Raw genomic sequence first — 25,779 nt, 5'->3', positions numbered from 1 at the left:
CTTCCATTTGCTAGCATAAACCTTTCCCTAGACTCCTACTTTCAGGAAGATGTGGTACCTTTCTGACATTTTAACAGCTGTGGGCATTCTCTTGCCATTGCATTGAACAGCATCTTCATGCTGAAATCTAGATGTTTACACTTGGTTCTGTGAGTTCTAGCAGTTCTGAGCATCTACAGTTGGGTGGGTCTTCTGGGCTTCTCTGAGGTCCTAGAGCTTAATGCAGCATCTAGAAATATCTTGCTTCAACTTTTTTTTTAAAGGACCTATAAACAAGGAATTTTTTCTGTGTCTCTAACTCAGATACCTTCTGTGGCTGCCAGGATTCTAGGTCGTGTTCCCTAGGTCTAGCTTCTGCCTCCTTCCTCACCCAACCCCACTTCTTCAGATGTGTATGTCTGGGTCTATGCACATTTGTAGGTCCAGGAAAAATGACCAGATATTTGCCAAGGGAGTGAGTGTTGCTTCTACAAAGAGTGATGGGGCTCACTTGGTAGTGGTCCCATGAGGTTCAGGTCTTTATCCTCTCTGTACAACATGACTGGCCAGTGCAGTCTCTGTGGATTATCTTGGGCTCCGCTCCAAATGTGTCAGAGCCACATCATGCCTCAACCTATGCCGCTCTCCCCTATATGACAATCCACTGCTTGATACTTTTTATCCATCTACCTGCCTGCCTACCTACCTACCTACCTACGTTTATATACTGCCCAAAACTTACATCTCTGGATTGTTTTTGGAGGTTTAGAATATTTTTCTCAGAATAAAGTGTTATGCCAATGAGCATTGTTACCACTATTTTCAAAACTGCCTTTAAAGATAATGTGTATATAATCTGCATTTTCGTTTGCGACTTCATTGATCTATGATGCCCTAACTTTGTGTCTGCACAGGCCTTTACATTTTTTTATTAGAGTACTGATACTGACTTCATGCAATTTTATGCTTTAACCACTTACCTGTCCCAAGCCTTCTGAATCTTGCTCCTGCCCTACAGACATCTCCACACACCCCACTGAAACTTGATGCAGCACAGAGCAGAGGCAGCTAGCAAGTAAGGCATTGCTCTGCCTTAGTAGCCTCTCATAACCCTTTAGGGGCCCAAGATCCATAATTCCCAGTGAGCCAGGGCATAGAAGGAGCCCTGGTGGATCAGACTGAAGGATAAGAACATAAGAACAGCCCTACTGGATCAAGTGCAAGGCACATATAGTCCAGCATCCTGTTTCACACAGTGGCCCACCAGATGCCACTGGAAGCCTACAGACAGGAGTTGAGGGCATGCCCTCTCTCCTGCTGTTACTCCCCTGCAACTGGTACTCAGAGGCATCCTGCCTTTGAGGCTGGAGGTGGTCTATAGCCCTCCTGCTATTAGTCATTGATAGATCCTCTGGTTCAGTATCCTGCTTCCCACGGTGAGCAACCAGAGACCTCTGAGAAGTCCAGTGGCAAGGCATGAAGGCAATAGCACTTCTATGCTATTGTATTGTCCCCAAGCAACTGGTATTCAGTGGCATGTTGCCTGTGAACATGGAAGTTCCACTTAACTCTCTGGGCCCATTGCCACTGATAGATTCGTGCACTTATCTAACCATTTTTAAAGCCATCTAGCCTACTGGCCATCATCTAACCACATATGTGGCAGTCATTTCCATTGGATTATTATCCTGAATTTCTTGCCAATCCATTTTTATTGGACAAGCCCAAGTTCTAGCATTATGAGAGAGGGACCTTCCAGTTGTCCTCCATAAAGGAAGGGTGGCATCATGTCTTTGAACTCCAGGTGCTATGGAAAAAACCTGAAGATTTGCCCTTTCCCCACTTGCAGGCTTCTCAAATGCATCTCGTTGACTACTGCTTGAAAGAGGATGCTGGACTAAATGGATCTTTGGCCTGATCCAGCAGGGCTTTTATTATGTTCTTAGGGTAATTTGGTGGTATCTCTCCATCATGTGTGACTAGATCATTTAATTGGCCACTATAAAGAAATTAGTAAATTATTGTAGGAGGTTGCCCATTGTATCTCTGCGTGAGTCACTGTTCTTCTTTATTTCCAATCAGGATGCACACTCAGAGCAATGACTCGTGCAGTCACACAAGGGATGAGCTCATCTGATGTAGGGTAATGTTTTCTCTCACACTTTCTTTCTTGGAAGTTATGTGAAAAGTGTTTCCAGTTTTAAGTTAGGGGAAAACCACTTGCACCTTCACAATCAGAAGTTCAGAAAACACTGCCATAGAACATCCAATATGACTTACGACATAAAAGAAAAAAGGTAGGGGATCCTTGAAGCTGCTATCTTCTGAACAAATGATATGAAAATCTCTCCTGCCTTGAGAATCGCCTGTAAAATAAGACCCTTGAGGAACCCAAGCGGTGTCCAAGGGGTCAGGGAACAAGTTTGTTCCCTCGAGACCAAGGTGGCGGCTCTGGAGAAGCTCAGAGAGACAGAGAGGCATGCAGAAGAGACCTTCAGGGATGTGGTAGTGGCATCCCACTCCAGGGCTGATAGATCTGCTCTCAGGGATGATGAAGGTCTCGGGGAAGGAGTACATTGGTCTGAGGAAGAGCAAAATGCTTCTTTGGAAGGGACCCCTTCTGTGGATGATGAGCCCATATCCTCTTGCACAGGGGATACTCTTCCGGGGGGTGAGGGCGTCCTTGTAGTGGGTGATTCGATCATTAGAGGTATACAGAGATGCATCTGTGACTCACGTGTTGACTGCACGGTGACTTGCCTGCCTGGTGCGAAGGTTGCAGACATCATGCAGCATCTAGATAGGCTGTTAGGCAGTGCTGGGGAGGAAACAGCTGTTGTGGTGCATGTCGGCACCAACAATGTGGGGAAATGTAGTCCGGAGGTCCTGGAAGCCAAATTTAGGCTGATAGGTAGTGTATTGAAGTCCAGGACCCTCAAGGTAGCATTCTCGGAAATGCTATCTATTCCACTTGCAGGTACAGTGAGACAGGCAGAGCTGAGGTGTTTCAATGCGTGGATGAGATGTTGGTGCCTGGAGGAGAAGTTTAGATTTGTTAGGCACTGGGATACATTTTAGGGCCAGCAAAGCCTGTACAAAGAGGATGGGCTGCACTTGAACCAAGATGGAACCAGACTGCTGGTGCTTAAAATAAAAAAGGTTGCAGAGGACCTTTTAAGATGATGCCTAGGGAATAGTTGACAGGAGCTGGGCAGTATCCGGTTTGGCAAATGCCATCCTTTAAAGTGTGAGGGTGTAAAGGATTCAGATAAAACAGAAGGGGACAGAGCAGAACCACATGAAGAACAGACAGAAGGCTGTAGAAAGATAGCATACACCAGGTAAGAGATTCAGTGTATAGGTGCTTATATGACCGGTGCTTTTTAATTTCTTTATAAATGATCTAGAAGCAGGGGTAAGCAGCGATGTGGCCAAATTTGCAGATGATACCAAACTCTTCCAAGATGATCAGGGGCCTAGAGCACCTTTCTTATGAGGCAAGACTACAACACCTGGGGCTTTTTAGTTTAGAAAAAAGACGTCTGTGGGGAGACATGATAGAGGTCTATAAAATCATGCATGGCATGGAGAAAGTGGAGAGAGAGATATTCTTTTCCCTCTCACACAACACTAGAACCAGGGGTCACTCCATGAAATTGATTGCCAGGAGGTCTAGGACCAACAAACGGAAGTACTTTTTCACACAACACGTGATCCACTTGTGGAACTCTCTGCCACAGGATGTGGTGACAGCCAACAACCTGGATGGCTTTAAGAGGGGTTTGGATGACTTCATGGAGGAGAGGTCTATCAATGGCTACTAGTCAGAGGGCTGTGGGCCACCTCCAGCCTCAAAGGCAGGGTGCCTCTGAGTACCAGTTGCGGGGGAGTAATGGCAGGAGACAGGGCACACCCTCAACTGCTGTCTGTGGCCTCCAGCGGCATCTGGTGGGCCACTGTGTGAAACAGGATGCTGGACTAGATGGGCCTTGGGCCTGATCCAGCAGGGTTGTTCTTATGTTTTTATGTATATGCCATTGCCAGAAGCCTCTGAGGCACGATGGGTGAGCTGGAGTGCTTGGTTGCTAATTCAGAAATAGATATAGTGGGCATAACAGAAGCATGGTGAAACAGTGAGAACCAGTGAGACACTTTTATCCCTGTATATAAACTCTATAGAAAGGACAGGGAAGGGCACCTTGGAGTTGGAGTAGCACTGTATGTTAAAGAAGGGATAGAATCTAACAAGGTAGAAAACCTAGGTGGACCAGAGTCCTCCACAGAAACCCTGTGGATGAAAATACAAAGCTTGAAAGGAAATGTGCTACTGGGGATGTGCTATCGCCCTCCGGATCAAAACGCTGACAGCAACTGGGAGTTGCAGGAGGAAATCAGGGAGGCTTCAAGGAGAGGCAGGGCAGTAATAATGGGTGGCTTCAATTAACCACACATATACCAGTTAAATTCACAGGTAATGACAAAGAGGTCCAGTTTCTAGATACGCTGAATGACTGTGCCCTAGAAGATTTGGTCTTGGAACCAACCAGAGAGAAGGTGATCTTGGACTTAATCCTGAGTGGCACCCAGGACCTGGTGCATGATGTCAGTCATAAACCCTTTAGGGAACAGTGACCATAGTGTGATCAAATTCAGCATACATGTGGGGAGAGAATCACTGAAGAAGTCTAACACATACAATTTGAATTTCAGAAGAGGAAGCTTCTCCAAAATGAGGAGTATGGTGAAAAGAAAGCTGAAAGGGAAAATCAGAAGAGTCACTTCGCTCCAGAATGCATGGGGTTTACTCAAAACCACAATACTAGAAGTCCAGTTAGATTGTATATCCAAAAGGAGGAAAGGTACCACTAAGTCCAGGAGAATGACAGCATGGCTAACAGGTAAAGTCAAGGAAGCCATAAAAGGGAAGAAGACTTTCTTTGATTTTTAAAAACAAACATTTTTTTTGAACTTTATTGAAACATAAAGCAAGAAAAAAAGAAAAACAGTGTCATGATATTTCTTTAAGCAAGTACTAGAAAGAAAACATTCTGAATATATTAACAGTTCTATGAAAATTCAGCAGCAGTGATCAACATCTGGTCAACACTGGGTTGCATAAAGCGGGGTACATAAAACTTCACAAATCAAATCCGGACAATGGAAACAAATGATGTCCTTGTCGGATATTAAAGTTTATAAAGGGATCCCAAGTTGACATAAATGACTCATGTGAGACTTCATTCATATAAACTGAAACTTTAGAAATTGAGGCATAATCCCATAGTTTCAAAAACCAATCATTTAAAGAGGGGAATTCAGAAACACGCCAATTATGCGCATATAAAATCCTGGCTGCAGTAATCATGTATAAAGACAGCTCATTACATTTAGAAGGAATATAAGGATTTGTCATACTTAAAAGAAAGATTTCTGGTAAAAAAGGAAATTTAATCACTAAAATTTGTTCCAATTTCTCATGAATTTACTTCCAATACAATTGAGCCTTATTACAGGTCCACCACATATGGAAAAATGACCCTGATTGATAATTACATTTCCAACAGTTTTTTGAGAATGAATTATCTATCTTATTGATTATCAGGGGGGTCATGTACCATCTGAAAAACATCTTATACCAGTTCTCCCTTAGGTTATATTGCATTGTAAATTTCACGTTTCTTTTCCACCGGTATTCTCAGTCAGAAAAATCAATTGTCCTGTTGAAATTCTGCATCCACTTTATCATGCACTCTTTAACCTGCTCCGTCTCTGTCTCATATTTCAGCAACAGATTATATATTTTCCCCAACAAATGGTCCTTATTTTGACTAATTAAGTCTTCAAAGTCAGTCAATTCTCTCGGTTTTCCACCTTGTATTTGTAACTCGTCCCGTACTATCGAATTAATCTGGACCTGTTGAAACCAAGGTGGTTGTTGAGATTCAGAATCTGACTTGCTCTGCATTAAGTCTTGAGTTAAACTTTTTAAAGTATATGAATTGTCTTTCCAAAATGTGTACTTATAAGAAGATTCTTCTTCATAAAAGTAAACATTCAAAATTGACGCCAAAAGAGATAATCTTGGACTTATTCTTTTTTGGAATTTATCCCAAACACAAAAAAGACTTTGTCTGATAGCATGTTGTTGGATCTCCAGATCTATCTATCTATTCATTCATTCATTTGATTTCTATACCGCCCTTCCAAAAATGGCTCAGGGCGGTTTGCACAGAGATATAATAAATAAATAAGATGGGTCTCTGTCCCCAAAGGGCTCATAATCTACAAATAAACACAAGATAGACACCAGCAAAAGTCACTGAAGGTACTGTGCTGGGTGTGGATAGGGCCAGTTACTCTCCCCCTTTTCTCATACTGGTTACCCACAGAAAGTTATGCAGTCCTCTCAAAAGACCAGAGCTCTCTATACTGGCAAAATGACCATAAGGGGTTGAAATCCAATTGGAAATCCAGGTCAGGCAGCTGGCGTGATAATAAAGCCTCAAATTGGGAATGTCTACCCCTCCTCTCTCTTTTAGATCCTGCATAACTTTGAATCGAATTCTAGGTTTTTTGTAATTCCAAATAAATGAATTTAGCTGACTCTGCCACTTATTCAAAGTCTTGTCATCGATCTTTATAGGAATCATTTGGAAAAGAAAGTTTATTCTTGGTGATATATTCATTTTTATTGCAGAAATCCTACCAAGCCATGAAAGAGTTAGCTTTTTCCATCTATCCAAATCAGCAGTGATTAGTTTTCATATTTGTAAATAATTGTTTTCAAGCAAATCTTTATTATTCCTTGTTAATTTAATTCCCAAGTATTTAATTGGCTTTTTCGTTATTTGAAATCCTGAAACATTATGAAAATGTTCCATTTCCACCTTTGTAAGATACCAGGTCAAAATCTGTGTTTTGTCATTATTAATCTTGTAACCAGAGACAGAGCTGTACCTATGTATCTGTGTCATCAATGTGCCAAAAGAGTCTTTAACCTGAGTAATTGTAAGAAGGACATCATCTGTGTATAATTTTATTTTATGTTCTTGGTTCCCCATATTGATACCCCGGATTCGTTGCTCCTGTAGAATTTTAATTGCCAGGGGTTCTAGAGTGAGTATAAATAGCAGTGGGGAAAGCAGGCAACCTTGTCTTGTACCTGTACTTATAATGCAATTTTGAGAAAGAGACCAATTTATTATTATTTTGGCTTATTGTTGGTAATATATACTATGAATCCAAGAGAGAAAATTTGAACCACAATTCATTTTTTCCAAAACAGCAAACAAGAAAGACCAGTCCAAATTATCAAAAGCTTTTTCTGCATTGAGAAAAATCATTGCTGCTTTTGTGTCTGTAGTGGTTATTTTTTTGATTGCATTCAAAGCATATCTTATATTGTCTTTCATAAGTCGTTTGGGGACAAATCCAGTCTGGTCTGTATGGATTATCTCAGACAGAAATCCTCTCAGTCTCGCCACCAGAATTGAAGTAAATATTTTATAATCAACATTCAGCAGAGAAATAGGTCGATATGATTCATGATGAGTAGGACCTTTCCCTTTTTTATGAATTAAAGAAATAAATGCCTCTTGCCAAGAGACAGGTAAGGCATAATGGGATAATATCGCATTCATTACTTCTGTTAATGGGCCAATCAGCTTCTCTTGAAATTTTCTGTAGAACATCGACGATAGCTCATCAGGGTCTGGTGAATTATTCTTAAGATTCCTTATTGCAATTTCTGTTTCCTCCAAGGAAATAGGTTTATTCAGGCAGTTCTGTTCGTCTGAAGTCGTATGGGTCAAGGTGCAGAATTTCATGAATAATCTGTAGGAAAACTGCAGAACCTATATAACCACACTGCCTCTTTTTATTTACTATTTTAATTTACTATTTTAATAGTTTGTACATAAACCTGGCACTTTAATAAGTTTGGACCTCAGTTCCTAGAAAAGGCTGGTGATACATGTGAGTTTAGGATAAACTCTTTTTAGTCTGCGTTTAATCTGTTATGCTCTTACTTGCATGTAAACTACATATCTGAAGTGCTTAAAATGAAACCTTTAGACCTGTACAGTTTCTAGCAAAGTATCTTAATAGACTTCGTATGGAAGTAAAACTTGAATAAAGTTCCAGTTTTCAAAAGAGCTGCATCAAACTATTAAGAGTTGACTTTTCAGCTTACATCTTTTTAACAATTGAGTACATCAACGATAGCCCATCAGGGCCTGGTGAATTATTCTTAAGATTCCTTATTGCAATTTCTGTTTCCTCCAAGGAAATAGGTTTATTCAGGCAGTTCTTCTGTTCATCTGAAAATCACTTTATTTGTATCTCCTCTAAAAAGTGTCTAATTTTTTCAGGGTCTTTCTTTTCTTCTTTATAAAGCATAGAGTAGTATTCCACGAATTTAAATTATATAAATTACTTCCCTCAGGGGAATCATATAAAGTATTCAGCTCATTTTCAACTTCCTTTGACCACTTGATTTTACACTCCAACTTAGCTAGTCTTTGCTCAAACTTCCTTTGACCACTTGATTTTACACTCCAACTTAGCTAGTCTTTGCTCAAACAAACAAGGGAAAGGGGTGTCCCCCCTCACCCGAGGTAGATCCAAACAGGTGAGTATCGGGAGATGGTCACTAAAAGTTTGCTCGCCTGCCTCAAAGGATGTAACCTGAGGGAGCGGGAAACCATAACACAGTCAACTACACTACTCCCCCGCGAAGAAAGAAATGTATATTCGCCTGGAATATCTGGTGATATAGTACCATTTAATAATACCAGCTCAAATATTCTAGCTAAGCAGATCAGTTGGACTCCGGACTTATTGATAACTTTATCTTTTGATAGCTGATTCGGTACAGGAAATCCCTCAGTGCAATCCCCCCAGAATGATGAGAAGCCATTAAAGCGTTGTCACCTGTACCGCATCTAGAATTGAAATCACCCATAAGGAGAGCCAGCGTGGTGTAGTGGTTAGAGTGCTGGACTAGGACCGAGGAGACCAGAGTTCAAATCCCCATTCAGCCTTGAAACTAGCTGGGTGACTCTGGGCCAGTCACTTCTCTCTCAGCCTAACCTACTTCACAAGGTTGTTGTGAAAGAGAAACTCAAGTATGTAGTACACCGCTCTGGGCTCCTTGGAGGAAGAGCGGGATATAAATGTATCCCAGATTATGACCGGAGCATGTGGATACTTTAGTATTGCTTCCATTATATATAAATCTAATTGTTGCCAAATGTTAGTGGATAAACTGGAGATTGAACTGGGAGAGATATATACATTGAACAGGGGTATATCCCCACTTAAAGCTTTAAGCAGAATAGTCATAGCATATGGAGGTAGAGCAGGCAAATGAATAGATTCAACATTAAGGGCTAGTGATACACAACAAGCCAAGCCCGCCTTAGACCCACCCCTGTTGCTATCTGAATGGGCTTTCAATGTATGTACAATATAACCACTATATTCAGGTCTTCTTTGGACCAAGTCTCTTGAAACGTTAAAATGTCCCATTGTTGCAAGAATGTGATAAACTCTATATCAGACCTTTTCCCAGCCCACCCAGCTATGTTCCAACTAAGAATTTTCCAGTCAGATTGCCTACAATTTGCATTGCGTCCCTCCATTTCAGCGCAGGAATATAAATCAGGTGAAGCCTCTATAGGTAGAGATCTAGAGCTGCTTCCTAGCCTAGATGTAGCCAGTGGGGGATTCATTGCTGCAAGACTGGAAACTCCAACATCAAATGAGATAGAATCAAAATTTAGATTGTTAAATCCCCGGCTTAAGAGAACCTGACAGAAGATGTCACTTCTGCACAGGAGAATTTAAGAATAAATTGATTGATTGTATTCCACGAATCATTCAGTAATTTCATCATTAGTCAAAACAAATTCTTCGCCATTCCAGATTGAGGTTATAGTTCTTTTTTCTTGTTCTTTTCTTAATTGGTAAGCCAGTAACTTATCCGGTTTGTTGCCTTTCTCAAAATATCTTTGTTTCACATATGTCATTTTCCTATATGTCTTTTTTGATTCTATAACGTCCATTTGTTTTCGGAGTTCTCAGGTTTGTCTTATGGAGTGCCTCTAAACAGGTTAATTCATTAAGTATCCGATCCCTTTGCTTTTGTAAATCCTTCTTCCTCTTAGAAGATTAAAATTCCCCCCATAAAGGCCTTACTTGAATCCCAAACAGAGAAAGTAGAGACATCAGAGGTCTTGTTTCTTTGAAAAAGCAACAACAATTCTTCATTGCATTTTGAAACCACCTTTTCTTGTTGTAAAAGAAAGTTATTTAATCTCCATCTCTTCAAACCAATATTAAAGTTTTGGAACTTTACTATCAATGGATTATGATCAGCATAAGTAAGTGGTGCTATTTCCACGTCATATACTCTTGGTAACAGTCATTTTGAGACCATACACATATCGATTCTTGAATATGTTTGATGAGGTTGGGAGAAAAAAGTAAAGTCTCTTTCTAAAGGATGTTTCAGTCTCCATGCATCTTAAATTGTTAATATTTTCATATAACCAAATACATCTCTAGGCAGCTTCCCAGAGTTCTTTTTGTTTTGGACAGATTTATCCATCAATGGAGAAATAACAGCATTCCAATCCCCTACAATAAGCAGATCCTCTTCAGCAACATCTAACAATGACTGGAAAAAATCTTGAAAAAATTGAACTTTATTATCATTTGGAGCATAAATAGACACTATGGTAACTTTTGTTTGTTGAGGAGTACAAAATTTAAGTATAATAAATCACCCGAAATAATCCTGCAATTGTTCTTCCAAGGTCCAATTCAAGTTCTTAATGTAGATTACTACTCAATTTTTCTTCTTAGGACCAGAAGGAACATAACAGTGACCAAGTGCTTTACAAGTCAATAAATTGACATTAGTAGATTTAATGCTTGTTTCTTGGAGACAAATTATATCTGCTTTTTCTTTCTTCAATTTCAAAAAGGTTTTCCTGCACTTAAACAGATTGTTTAGGCCGTTAATGTTGATTGAAATTAATTTCTTCGGATAGGCCATTGTCTGTTATTAAACATTGAAGGCAGAAGCCTGGTCACCTTTTTGTTCCTCTGGCAAGTCTTCTCCAGTTGATTGGTTCAAAGCAGTAGTATCTGAAATATGTAAAGATTCTAAAAGATAAGCAGTGTCTGAAGGTGTAAATATCTGTGCTTTCCTGCTATCCAAGAAGACCTCCGGACAAAATGGTATACACCACCTATATCTTATTTCAATTCACACCACTTACATAGAATATTGAAAGGAACGTCAGGAAGAATTTGTAGACGATTATTATTATGCTCTACGGGAGTCCTTCTTTGGGTTTGGGGAATTTCATTCTTAATGTTTTTGCTTTGAAATTTAATCAAAATATCTCTTGGAACCTTTCTCTCCTGGGCATATCTGGAATTTACTCTATAGATCTCTTGAATATGCAAAGAGCTTTCTGAATCATGTCCTAAATATTCCAAAAGTAAAGCTTCAATGGCATTCCAAAGATTGTCCTTCCCAAATTGTTCTGTCAATCCATGAATTTTTAAGTTATGAGATTCGAAGATTTCAATTTGGTTTTCTAAACATTTTAAATCTGCTTTTCGAGATGATTTCTCCTCTGTCAGCTCCTCTTTAATCTGAAGTACTTGAGAGGAAAGTTGGTCACGTTGAGCCAGTTTTTGCGAAAAAGTGTCAAGTTTTGATGTAATCTCCATCCGGAAAGTATCAAACTTAATGTCTAAACCCTGGATTTGAGATGTAATTCCTTGAGAAAAGTCTCTTGAAATTTAGAAAAAGAAGCTAAGCCTTCTAAAGGCTCAGAGTTATCTGTTTCATCACCAGAATCTCTCTTAGCCCTAGTTGTTTTTTCTTTCTTGCTATGCATTGTTCTTAAGGATTTTGTGCTAAAGTATTTATTCATGAAGCAATATCAGAACAAGAAAATTGGCATCAGCTTCCATAATGAGGTTATGATCCTTAGCTATTAATCAAGGGAATAATATTCCATTCTTTTCCCCAAAAGATAAACGTATGTATATGAGTACTAATATATATCAAATAGATTTCCCTATTCCCAATTGGATCATATACAGCTTTTAAAAATACAGGGAATAAATGAGTTACACCTCTATTTAAACTGATCTAATATCAATAGTCTAATATCAGTAACCCAATAATCCAGTATGCAAGAGGAAAAATAGAAAAACCTTAGCAAGATAAAAAATATGTGTATATTCGTATATCTCTCAGAGTGTATAAATTTCCCTATTCCTATAGGGTTTATCAAGGCAATTGCAATAACAGGGAATAATATCAGAAAATAATACCTGTATCAATAAACCAATGCTAGTACACACAATAGATTGACACTATAATAACTATAGCTCCCTATTCCTATAGTATTTATCAAAGCAATTTCAATAACAGGGAATAATATCAGAAAATAATATCTGTATCAATAAACCAATGCTAGTACACACAATAGATTGACACTATAATAACTATAGCTCCCTATTCCTATAGTATTTATCAAAGCAATTTCAATAACAGGGAATAATATCAGAAAATAATATCTGTATCAATAAACCAATGCTAGTACACACAATAGATTGACACTATAGTAACAAAATAATTGAATTGAATTAGATTCAATAAATCTCCGTGGGACTAGCTAACTCTTCAGCCCATCAAATTAAAGTTTCAGATTCTCAGGGCTTAATGGTTTCTGGTTCAATCTTGTGGTGAACAGGCAACAGGCAAAGTTAAATAATAAATTAAATAATAAATTATTATGCCGTGGGAATTTGAAATCTTCCACCGCTTTCATTCTGTAGACTGAACAAAAGTTTCTTCTCAAAGTTCCTTCATCCAATCATCCCTCCAGAAGAAATAAAGTATAATAAATCCTAGGTTGTAAATAATCCAATTAATAACCCGATTACTCGTAGCAGAGCAGAGCAAAATTATATATTGCAGCCAGAGATAAGGAAACATCAGTCAGATCTCCATCAGCGTTAAAGTGAAACCAAAAAAGTAATCCCCTAAGTGAAAATTAATTTGCCTGAGGGTAAAGTCTCTAATGTATTAATCAAATATTTGTAATCCACATTGGTAATCCAGTCAGAAACAGGTAATCCAGTCAGGGAGTGAAACTTAAAATTGAAGCAAATAGAAGTTATTCAGTGCAGGAACAAGAAAACAACAACAACCAACGGAGACCAAATGAAGACCATAAACCAGTAATAAATCGCGCTGAGTTTTAAAACTGCCAGGAAAGAATTTCAGTAAGACAGGTGAGCGTAAAATGCCATAAATCAGTCCAATTAAGAAAAGAAAAAATAAATGTAATGTAATAAATGTAATTGGCAAGCTTAGATAAGCAGTCTTAACTCTGAGAGAAAAGAAAAAAGAGTTTACTTAAGGTTCTACAACAGCCAGAAATATATAATATAACTAGTTCACTTCTAAAAGAAAAACAATTAGAAAATAACTAAAATATGAGAGATAAAAATAAAAAAAAATGGGGGGGGGAGGGGGATGGCAAACCGTTATTTCGTTCCAAGAACATCGTCTTCCCTAGTTGAGCCTACAGGCGGATGAAAAGCCAAAGAAATGATTCCTAGGTGGCGTATGCTGCTCCAACCAGCCCCCTGGTAAGAGTGCAGGTAGTTGCAGAAGTTCCTCCACCTTCTGGAGAATCAAGCTTCTTGCTTCTGTTCCAGCTTCTCTGAGTTGGTTAATTAAAAAAGCCTGAGAGACGTGAGAGCAGATGAAATGCTCTGCACCGGAGCTATGATGACCCTCCTTTCCTCTTCCTTAGAAATTGGAAGGCCTGCTCAAATGAGGAGAACAGAAAGGAACACAAACTCTGGCAAAAGAAATGCAAGGTGACAATAAGTGAGGCAAAAAGAGAGTTTAAGGAACATTTAGCTAAAAGCGTCAAGGGGAATAACAAAAAACTTCTTTAAATACATCAGAAGCAGGAAACCTGCCAGGGAGGCATTTGGACCGTTGGATAATGAGGGAGTGAAAGGGATTATTAAGGAGGATATGGAGGTTGCAGATAAGCTAAATGAGTTATTTGCGTCTGTCTTTATGGCAGAGGATACTGAGCATATACCTGTTCCTGAAACAGGCTTTTCAGGGATGGAGGCTAAAGAACTCAGTCAAAACTGAAAACTAGCAAGTCGCCAGGGCCAGATGGCATCCATCCAAGAGTCCTCAAAGAACTCAAATATGAAATTGCCAACCTCCTTGCTAAAATATATAACTCATCCCTGCAATCAGGCTCTGTACCAGAGGACTGGAAAGTAGCCAATGTAACACCAATTTTCAAAAAGAGATCCAGGGGCGATCCGGGAAATTACAGGCCAGTTAGCTTAACATCCGTTCCAGGCAAATTGATGGAAAGCCTCTTCAAGGATAAAATTGTAAAGCACCTAGGACAACAGGCATTGCTGGGGGAGAAACAGCATGGCTTCTGCAAAGGTAAATCTTGCCTCACAAACCTTTTGGAGTTCTTTGAGAGTGTCAACAAGTGTGTGGATCAACATGATCCAGTTGACATAGTATATCTGGACTTCCAAAAAGCTTTCGACAAAATTACTCCTCAAAGACTCCTGAGAAAACTTGGGATAGGGGGACAAGTACATGTGTGGATTTCTAACTGGTTGAAGGACAGGAAACAGAGGGTAGGTATAAATGGAGAGTTTTCACAATGGAGGGAAGTTAGAAGTGGGGTCCCCCAGGGATCTGTACTGGGACTGGTGCTTTTTAATTTATTCAAAAATGATCTAGAAGTTAGGGTAAGCAACGAGGTGGCCAGATTTGCAGATGATACCAAACTCTTTCGGGTAGTGAAATCCAAAATGGATTGTGAGGAGCTCCAAAAGGATCTCTCCAAACTGGGGGAGTAGGCAACAAAATGGCAAATGTGGTTCAATGTTGGCAAGTGTAAAGTGATGCACATTGGGACGAAAAACCGCAACTTCAAGTATACGCTGATGGGATCTCAGCTGTTGGTGACTGACCAGGAGAGGGATCTTGGGGTCATGGTGGACAGCTCGTTGAAAGTATCAACTCAATGTGTGGCAGCTGTGAAAAAGGCCAATTCCATGCTAGGGATCATTAGGAAGGGGACTGAAAATAAAACTGCTCATATTATAATGCCCTTGTACAAAATGATGGTGCGGTCACACCTGGAGTACTGCATACAATTCTGGTCACCACATCTAAAAAAGGACATGGTAGAACTGGAAAAGGTGCAGAAGAGGGCAACCAAGATCATCAGGGGCCTGGAGCACCTTTCTTATGAGGCAAGGCTACAACACCTGGGGCCATTTAGTTTAGAAAAAAGACTGCGGGGAAGACTGCGGGGAGACATGATAGAGGTCTATAAAATCATGCATGGTGTGGAGAAAGTGGACTGAGAGAAATTCTTCTCCCTCTCAAATAACACTAGAACAGGCACTGCTGGGGGACAAACAGCATGGCTTCTGCAAAGGTAAATCTTGCCTCACAAACCTTCTGGAGTTCTTTAAGAGTGTCAACAAGTATGTGGATCAAGGTGATCCAGTTGACATAGTATATCTGGACTTCCAAAAGGATTTCGGCAATTTTATGGGATGACAATCCCAATTTTATGGGATGCTTTTTAATTTATTCATAAATGTTCTAGAAGTAGGGGTAAGCAGCAAGGTGGCCAATTTTGCAGATGATACCAAACTCTTTCGGGTAGTGAAATCCAAAACGGATTGTGATGAGCTCCAAAAGGATCCCTCCAAACTGGGGGAGTGGGCGACAACATGCATCCCATTTATGGGTCATCCTATGAAATTGATTGCCAGGAAATTTAGGACCAGCAAATGGAAGTATTTTTTCACACAACGCATAATCAACTTGTGGAATTCTCTGCCACAAGATGTGGTGACAGCCAACAACCTGGATGGCTTTAAGTGTATAAATCAAATAAAATAAATAAATAAATAAATAAATAAATAAATAAATAAGTGGGGTTTGGATAACTTCATGGAGGAGAGGTCTATCAACGGCTACTAGTTGGAGGGCTATAGGCCATCTCCAGCCTCTAAGACAGGATGCCTCTGAGTATCAGTTGCAGGGGAGTAACAGCAGGAGAGAGAGCATGCCCTCAACTCTTGCTGTAAGCTTCCAGTGGCATCTGGTGGGACACTGTGTGAAACAGGATGTTGGACTAGATGGGCCTTGGGCCTGATCCAGCAGGGCTGTTCTCATGTGCACTGATGCCCCCAGTACTTCTCTTTCTTTCACAGACCACACTTGAGTTAGCCTGACTCTCATGTACTGTCACTGGGCTCTGGAACCAAACATCCTGTAATTTTTATAAGAAGATAAACACATATCATTCTCTGTCTCTTTCTGGAGCTTTTAAGAGAAGGGCAGGAAACAAGTCTAAACAGAATAAATGAATAATCTTTCAGACCTTAGAATTCTTACCGGCAGGTTCTTTAAGAGGTGGGAAACAGCAGAGACATTATGCTTAGTCTGGTCTTCTCCAGAAAGCCAGTCTGAAGCAGAGACTGGAACATGTAGAACATAATGCATTGTTTTAAGGTAGGAGCAGGAATTCTTCAGTGTCAAGATAATGGTTGTGACATCACAAACGAGGGATGCTTGTGTTACTATAACAGCTAGAGAGGTTTTACCCTAGGGATATTGATAAAAAATGCAGTTTTAATATTTTTCTAAGATAAATGAATAATTAGCTTCCCATCATAGGGTCTTCTCCATGAAATATAGCCATTAAAATAACACATTCACATTTGTACTGCCTGCATAGTGCATACTGGGGGAAATTCCAGAAGCTGTCCTTAATCCAAGTGGTTCTAGAAAACCTATTTGACAACTACCTCTTCCATATGTGGTGTAGGACCGGGGTGATCAGAGCTCAAATTCCTGTTCAATCATGCAGCTCAGTGGGTGACTCTGGGACCGTCACCTATCTCTCAGCAAAACCTACTTCAGAGGGTTGTTGCTGCTGCTACACCCCTCCCTTTTACAAGGGGGCTGAAGAGCAGGAAGCCTGCTCTCACCTTAGCCAACAGAGGCTAACTCAATTCGATCCAGAGATCATGAGCGATCGGGAGAGAGGGGGAAAGGAAGGCACACCTAAACACAGACCACAGTTTAAAAGCTTTATTAACTATTATTACAACCAAGCAATTAGCATACAATCAGATCAATCAGATGTTTCCTAGCATAGGGTTCTCAGTGACAGTTAAAATCATTCAGCCTCAGTAGAGATAGCTAACAGCTAAAGGCAATTTCTTTCACTGAGTACAGTGGAAACACATTCCTATCTAGTCCAGCCTAGTGGCCAAAACTCAGTTTCTGTGTGTGAAGTGTGGCTTATCTCTCTGTCGCTTAGTAACAAACCAAAACAATCTCACAGCTCAGTTCCACCAGCAAAAGGCATTCCCTCCTAATTTTGCAGGCAGTATATTGAATACAAGCAGTTTTTAAGATCATCTTTCCCCCTCTTTAATGCAGCTAAATGAAGCCTAGCAATGTTAGTTATCTCCAGTTTGTTCCCAAATATCCCAAGGTTGCTTAGACAGAGAGCAGAAATCCATGCATAATCTGTGAGCCTTGAAGTCAAGTTCGAGAGGGGAGGGGGAAGCTAAGAGCCCATCACGGATGTTATGATTGTGTGCCAAAAGCAGAGAGAGAGAGGTGGAGGGATTGTGGTGGGGGGAGGAAAGATGGTGATGTAGAGTGCAGGTGGAGGCAAAATGCTGTTAGGCCAGCTAACGGGGTGAGAGCAGCCCTCCTGGGAGGCAGATAAGACAGAGATTGAAAGGAGAGGAGACAGGATGAGAAAGGTATGTTAGTTCTGAAAAGGGCTGGACTGAAGGCTTCTAGTAGATAAGCAATTTACTGCTCAGTTGGTTGTAGTCTCAGGAGGCCTTGAGGAAAACGCCGGGAGGTTGCAGGCTGTCCAAGCAGCTTAGGTGGAAGTCCAGGCATGGCTAAGAAGCACAGGCAGGCTTCCCATCTCAACCCAAGGGGCAGAGGATGTTTCTCCCTTGTTCAGGGCAGACCTCCAGCTCCCTGGAGTCTGACCTGCTTCCCTTCCCGTGCTAGTTCTACATTGCTCTGTTCTTTCTGCCAATGTTTCTCTCTCCTGTCCAATTCTATCTGTCTTGTGAAGGAGAGGCAGGTCAGTTTTATCTCCTGAGCCTCCTTGTCATAACTCAAATAAAAAACAGCCACATGATATCTCTCTAAGTCTCCATCCTTAATGTAAACAATCCCTGTCTCCCATCATTGGCATAGTGGGTCCCAGGCCTGACTTGTTTACTGAATTCCTATGGAGACAATCCTGTTTATGGATGGCTTGACTGGTCTGGGGTCAGTTCTCAAAGCCTAATTGGCGCCTTTTAGTCCCAGAAATTGTTATTCAAAGAGAAAAAAGTGTCACTCAAAGAGATAACATTCAAGAGTGTCAGCATTATGTTAATTTAATATGCTCCTCATAAACACATAGGCATTTCTTTATCTGAATATGCGGTTTCTAAATATAATTCTCAGCATTTAATATAAATATAACTCAGTAATATGATTCTCAGCATTTAAGGACGTAGCTCAAACTAAGCTTCTTTCTTGTCACTTGATGAACACAGTGAAAAAACAAGTTTTAGGACCTTGACTAAGAAAAACAATTGGCTATAGAGAAAACAATTCCATTCAGTTACTATAGTTCAACAGAATCAGAGTACACATTATAGTTTTCTCTTGCAAAAGCAGACTCCCAGACACAGGCCTCAATTGGCTTTTGGGTTCAGAGAGCAGACCCCAAAATTAAAGAGGGGTTTGCCAGCTTGTTCATATCATTTTGAGGATAACCATGGCCATGAATAGTAGGGTTGCATGTTTTGTATTTTTTCTGTTTCAATTTGTACCAAATCCGAATCAACCCCATTTTGTTTTTTGTCTGAAATTAAGTCTTCCGAATCACCCCCGTTTTGTTTTGTATCCGAATTAATCCGAATCTGAATCCGAATTAATTCAGATTTTAAAATGGGTCACATGGTCAAAAGAGTGGCTGCGGGTTATAGTGCCCAATGAGTGGAAGCTACCGCAGAAATTTCAAAGGAATTGGGCAAACTGCTGATTTTTGGTGAATTTTTGAAGTTTGTGCATCTTTCAGATTTCCCCCATAGGGTATGATGGAGGTTTCAGGAAAAGTATAGCTTCATGTGGGCGGGGGGTGAGAGGGGTGGCCCAGAGTGGAGTGTGGTTGGTGGTAGTGCCCAGTTGGTACAAGGAAGCTACCACAATTTTTTTCAGAGGAATTTGGCAAAGGGCTGATTTTTAAAGAATTAATGAAGTTACGTGTCTTTCAGATTTTCCTCGTAGGGTATAATGGAGGTTACTGCAGTCCCACAACTCCACTTGAGGGGTACTGGGGTGGCCCAGAGCAAGTGGCAGTGCAGTGCAAATAGGGTGCCACCCACCCACATGGGTTGCCAACCCATGAAGTACAGGGTTTTGTTGTTCTAGAGGTGTTCTGAGAGTAGATTTTCTAGTAGCATATGAGAGTGGATTCATGGTTTTTCATTAGAAATCTCATTTGCTACGAGAGAATCTAAACGCAACACCTCAGAAACAACAAAGCCCAGTACCGCAATGGGTTAGCAATCCAGGGGGGTGGTTGGCACCCTCTGTGCACTACACCACCACTCGCTTTGGGCCATCCCAGTGCCACCCATGTGGAGTTATGGGGCTGCTGAAACCTCCATTATTCCCTATGGGGGAAAAATCTTAAAGACGCGTAAACCTCAAAAATTCCTAAGAAATCAGCCCTTTGCCCTATTTGGAATCTGGGTGCACCACCCTTGGGGCACTGCCACCCAACCCACTGTTTTGCCCCTGAAGCCCCACATAAACAAGTTGAAAGAGTGAAGAGAATGTTGAACAACAATGACGCTTAATTTTTTGGCACAGTTATTTGAGAATTTTGCAGCAGGTGGGAGCCTGTCCCTTTGGCACTAGCACAGCAGCACAACCCATTTGTGGATTCAAGCAATCTTTCAATAAAAACACTCCCTCCCCATGGAACTGTGACCACAGGTCATTTGAGATAGCAAGATAGACCAATGAGCCAGTGAGGTGTAGTGGTTAGAGTGCTGGGCTAGGACTGGGGAGACCCGAGTTCAAATCCCCATTCAGCCATGATACTAGCTGGGTGATTCTGGGCCAGTCACTTCTCTCAGCCTAACCTACTTCACAGGGTTGTTGTGAGGAGAAACCTAAGTATGTAGTACACTGCTCTGGGCTCCTTAGAGGAGGAGCAGGATATAAAATGTAAAATAAAATGTAAAAAAATAAAATAAAAATAAAAAATAAAACTGCCTTGGTACTATGGAACAGCTTCAAATGTTCATTTAACTGAAGTGGAGTGAGCCATAGCCCAAACAAATCAGCCTACTGTTCAGAATTGTTGAGATTTATCATCACTGCATTTAAGAAAGTGCAAAACCATGGATCATGGTTACAAGAAAGAGAGAAGCAACTAAGATTCCTGGGGATGTCAATAAATTGACGGGGATATTCCCCACCCCCCTCCTTTTGTCTCCTGTAGTCCTATGTGGATGACCTGTCCCTGCAATGGCAAAAGTTGTGAACCACTGGCTTAGACATCATGTCCCACCAAATTACATTGTGGCCTAAATTACATTAGACTGCTCAACTTGGGCAACAAAACTTAGACACCACTATAACTATATATAAAACTTAAGACACCACTATAACACCACTATAAAATCAGAAGAAAAACAAAATAGCTCTTCAAAAGACCCCTGAACGAGTCAAGAGATTCTTTCTAAACCTTTGGAAAGAAACACCTGTGTAATTTCAGAACTTTCCTAACCAGCTTCTCGAAAAGCTTCTCCACACAATTTATACCATGGCTTTTAGCAAGAGCTTTGGATTTGCATTGAGCTCTCAAAGATTTGGGTATTTCTGTCTCAAAATGCTGTCTTCCAAATCCCTTTGCAAGTTCAGATTGCATTTCAATCACACTGAATACAACACATATTTAACTAAACCATTCAAGCTCAACAGCTTTTTGCATATCTTATCTTCTGCTAATCACTCAGTGCCTCAGCTGGAGTGGAGAGAGTCAGAGAAGTCAATTTGAATTGCAATGCTTTTCTGAAGAACAAAGCATTCTGTCTGAAACAGTCATTTCGATTTGGAAACAAAAATCTCTGTTTTTTAATTCTTGATTTTGTTTTGGTTACAAAACCTCTGAAATTGCTATTTTCGGGCACAAAATGTTTTGTACCTGAATCGAAATGCACAAGCCTAATGAATAGTGCCTTGGGCACCTTGGAAGAAGACTGGGATATAAATGTAAACAAACAAATATTCTTAATACTATTAATCTAAGGCAGGGGAAAACATGTGACAAACAAGACAGTGGCCCTGTCCAAGTTAGCCTTAACTTAATGTCCCATAGGGAACAATAGAACAACTTAGTCACAAATTGTTGGTATGTGTCTCATTGCTTTCATAATGTGCAATATTCACAGTTCAATGGGATTAACTCCCAACATCGTGTGCACAGGATTGCAGCTCAAGTCATAATTCACTTTAGCTGGATCAGGGCCTGCATGTCCACACATTTTTAAAGCTCACGAGATCACTGTGTTTCAAGCTTATCTGAGAGTTGTGTAAATAAACAATTGAAGACAACAAGAAAGATCTTTCTACACTGAAACATAAGCTAAGAAGAACTGTGGAGCATCTGTATACTTCAGTATAGGAATTGCATTGGCGTAATGTAGAGTTTTTTATACTTACTTTCCTGACAGCAGCAGGTGCCCATGATAGCATTCTGGCACACTTAATGTATCACATCCTTTCTTCTATGGTTCCCACAGAGACCAAAGTAGTCCACTGAGGCTCAGGTCTATCCCATTATTAAAAGGCTACATACAGTTCGCTACTGAGAAACACATCACTCTTATTCATGGCCAAGATCCATCCACTTCTTACTGCAGGCTGCACAATATGTGACCTACCAAGCTGAATGAATCCAACCAGCCACGTACTGTGGCCTGTTAGAGACTGCATATACCTTCTGACTTTGTTGCCTGCCCAGAACTTGAAAAACAGGGGAGTTGTCAGGCGGCCAAGAAGCCGCAGTCTATTTTCTGATGGACTGCCTTTGGCTTGGCAGGTCATACTTTGTGCAGATCTTACTTATTATTTCAACACATAGTCCCTGTAATTCTGTTATTGTGGATGTTAATTAATCAGTGAGTAAGTGCTTCAGCCACTTCCTCCTTTTCCATCAGTCCAAGAATGAATGGGAGAGAAGAGTTATGCTCCCTGGGATTGAAACACTGCACTGGCATGTCAATAGTTCCTGTGTTTGCCCCTGCATATGTGTAAGGAATAAAAAGATTTTGTCAGCTGGTGAGAGGCCTGATCAACAGCTGGTGAGAGGCCTGAGCTGAGCCTGTTGTGCAATAGCTGACTTTATAGTCCAGGGACATTATTTAATAGACAGAGTTGTATGTACTCTATGTCCTATGTATGTAACTCCATTTTAAGGCAAAGGGAGATCTGATTTTTGCACACCAGTAACCCAAATTTTGTACTATAAAAGATAAATTCTGTCATGTGACATTCAATTATGTACATCAGACTTCCCATTGGCTTGGTTGGAGGGGACATATAAAAAGATACCTTATCGTAGGCCTGCTCAACTTCGGTCCCCCAGCTGTTTTTTTATTACAACTCCCATAATCCCCAGCCACAGTGGACAATAGATGGGGATTTTTAGGCCAACATCTGTAGGAGGGCCGAAGTTGAGCAGACCTGCCCTATCACCTGCACAATCAAATGAAGGGTCAGATGAAGTTGAAAATTTGGCTCATATTCTACTCTATTGTAGATTTTATAGCATTCCACATAGCAAATTGATTTTACCTCTTTTAGAGAACTTACAGGGAAGATCAATGCATTTTAATGTAAGCTATCTTATTTCAGATAAGAGTATGTATGTTCCTCTTGTGTTGCCAAATGTTGTGCCATTTCACACAAGATTCATCAAGTAATGCTGAGGGCTCCCCCAATCAGTTAGTTAAGGATGTGTTCCTGGTCTGGGTAAACTTTTATCTAAATGTAACCATGACAACTGACAGACTGTACCAACTGCATTGAATGTAAATTTTTACTATAATGTTGAAAACTGGTCAAGTACCACAATGAAGATATTCATTTATTCACATCAAACTTTGCCACATATGTATGGTAGTTTTTGTCTGCATTTGCAAGTCATGTTGTATCTGTTGTACAATCTGTTGAATTGTTTTTATGGCTGTTTTTATATGTTTTTAGCTTGATGTTTTTTATTGCTTTTTTATTATATGTTTTAATTTTTGTAAACCGCCTTGGGGTTGTTTTTTAACGAAAGGCGGTATAGAAATGTATAAATAAATAAATAAATAAATAAATAAATGGGGCGATGTGCTCTTCAGGGTTCTAAAGCCTCATTTTCTGGTTATTGGAAGTCCTACTGACTGAGCTACCTTCAGAGATCTAATCAGGCTGTCCATCTTGAGGTTCATTGTTGCACTAAAGAAAACTAAATTGTTTTCTTGCACTTGCTAATAGGACAAGATGCAATTTAGAATTGCTTTCTTGGAGGTAAAGATTCTGAGAAGAAAAAGCATCTGATGTTTAGGACAACCAAATGAATATCAGAACAAATGGTGACATTTCACAGATATTTTGATATCCCCTGGATTTCTGAGATACATAAGTGAAAGAACAGAATTCTATTTGAAGGTAATACTAAATAAGGATATTTCAGTAGATAAGATGTCAGAACCCACTTAGACTCTGACCCTCTCAATGTAGGAGAATGAGCATGCCCCATCCAAGACCCCCAACCCTAACAAAAGCCCCCTACAGCCAACAGACCTGGAGCAGCCAGAGTGCATTGCCCCTCAAAGGATCTCTAGGGACCTGGTGCCCACCCCCCAGTGAGGCTCCTACCCCATCCTTAGAACCCCCTCTGTCATACCCAAGTCCCCAACAGTGGAGGCAGTGCTATGTCAGGGCTGATCTTCAGCTTCAAAGACAGAGTGCTTGCTTGACCATTCAGGATTTCTTCCAATGGGCCTAACTAGGAGATGGGCATTGGGTGGGGAGCTCAGGTGTCTCCTCTAGAGCAGGGCTGGTTTGAAGATCTTGGAAGAAGTGGGACTATTTCTAGTTCTATAACAGCTTCAGTTGGCACCAGCCTTGTGTGAGTTCAACAACCCCCTTTGTGAGTTTGTAGTGACACCTGTCTAGCTAGAACTGTGTGAGGTTATAAGGGCAAGAAGAATTATTGCAAAATATAAAACAATAAAGCCTCTGGTCCCTGGCAGAATTTGGGGGGATGCTATATATATTTTAGGGAAATCTTGCCACCCCCACCCCCATATGAACTCAATTTCAAATTCTGATAGGAATAAATTACCAGAATAAGGCACATACAATTCTTATACCAATATATACCTAGCCTCTCAGGAATAATACAGACCTATCTTTCTTTTGGGTGTCAACTATAAGATAATAGCACCCATATTGGTAAATCATTTCAAATATGGTTGTAGGTTATTCATGCAAGTATAAGAAAACAGTTATGCTAGCGAGAAGATTGAGAAGCAATGCAAGGAAACTAATTAACATGATACTACCTACAAAATGTAAGCATGATTAGCCTTTCTTGATACTTAGGAAGTATTTGATTGTTGGAATGATTGTATGGTTTAAAACACATATAAATTTATAGCGTGGTACAGATATATTTGAGAGAACAGCAATAGCATAACATTCTGAAGTCAGAATTATTAAACTTGTGTGTGCTTTATTAAGAAATCCTGAATAAATCTGGTATACTGTTACCTGTTCAAAAAATTTACTATGGACCATGATTTCCATTATATAACTATCAGTGTTGTCCCAGTGATTTTCTGTACTCACATCCAGTAGAGAGGGCCTCCCAACTGCTATCATCATTAGGGGCATATGAAATACTGGATAGGCTGTGAAATGAAACAGCAATGGAGATAATGCTTAATGTTGTGGGGGAACCTCACACAGGACAAGACAAAGCCCCTTACTGAGTCAGAACAACATTGATTGAGCATTTCGGCTACACCCAGTGTAATTTCTTTTTTATACACAGCCTGTGCAAGAATACACATAAAAATATGTTGGAATGAAAACACCACATTTATTTTTAGAAAAGATGCAACAATAAGGCGCCCACAGGATACCTTGTTCATTCTAAAATCTATGTGAATTGTTCATTCTGAATTAACCCTTCTTCCTTTATACTGGTATGGAAGAAAAATACCAGGTCAGCAAGTGTGGAGGGTCAGCAACTGCTGGAATTAGCTGGAGAGATCTCATCACCAACATTAGCATTATGTCTGGGACTTCATGAAGAACTGTTTGTCTCAGAAAGCTGGACCAGGGCACATATAGTACCTATAAGTACTTGTATATTTTCAAAATGGAAGGAAGATTCAGAAAAATCAAAGATCAGTTAGTTACCCTGATGTATAATTCATCGGGGAAAATCGTAACGCTAAACAAGGTATTAATTGGGGCTGTGCTAATCACTGGAAATAGTAGAGGCTAGTTTTATCTGTTTGTTATAGACTGTAGATACACACGAGGCCAAAGGCACTCAATTCATAAAATAGCTAATAGTGATTAATCTT

At 40.2% G+C, this 25,779-nt stretch overlaps 1 protein-coding gene across 13 annotated transcripts in view; it reads right to left on the bottom strand.

Moving 5' to 3' along the window:
• Positions 1-25,779, bottom strand: part of LOC128334054 (cation channel sperm-associated auxiliary subunit beta-like) — a 178,015-nt gene that overhangs the window by 21,917 nt on the left and 130,319 nt on the right. For 10 of the 13 annotated variants that reach the window (XM_053270302.1, XM_053270325.1, XM_053270343.1 and 7 more), the window contains 2 exons: positions 24,956-25,095; positions 16,484-16,693 (listed from right to left, as the gene is read on the bottom strand). In XM_053270302.1, the coding sequence (XP_053126277.1) occupies positions 16,484-16,693; positions 24,956-25,095 (350 nt within the window). Of the gene's footprint in view, positions 1-1,384; positions 5,894-16,483; positions 16,694-24,955; positions 25,096-25,779 lie in introns of those variants that run through there. The other 3 variants (XM_053270324.1, XM_053270380.1, XM_053270389.1) reach the window with 2 other exon arrangements.

This window comes from Hemicordylus capensis, chromosome 1 (assembly GCF_027244095.1).
Source record: "Hemicordylus capensis ecotype Gifberg chromosome 1, rHemCap1.1.pri, whole genome shotgun sequence".
In the NCBI taxonomy this organism is placed as follows: Eukaryota; Metazoa; Chordata; class Lepidosauria; order Squamata; family Cordylidae; genus Hemicordylus; species Hemicordylus capensis.
The sequence above is the reverse complement of the archived record's forward strand: the minus strand, read 5'-3'. Positions and strand labels throughout refer to the sequence as shown.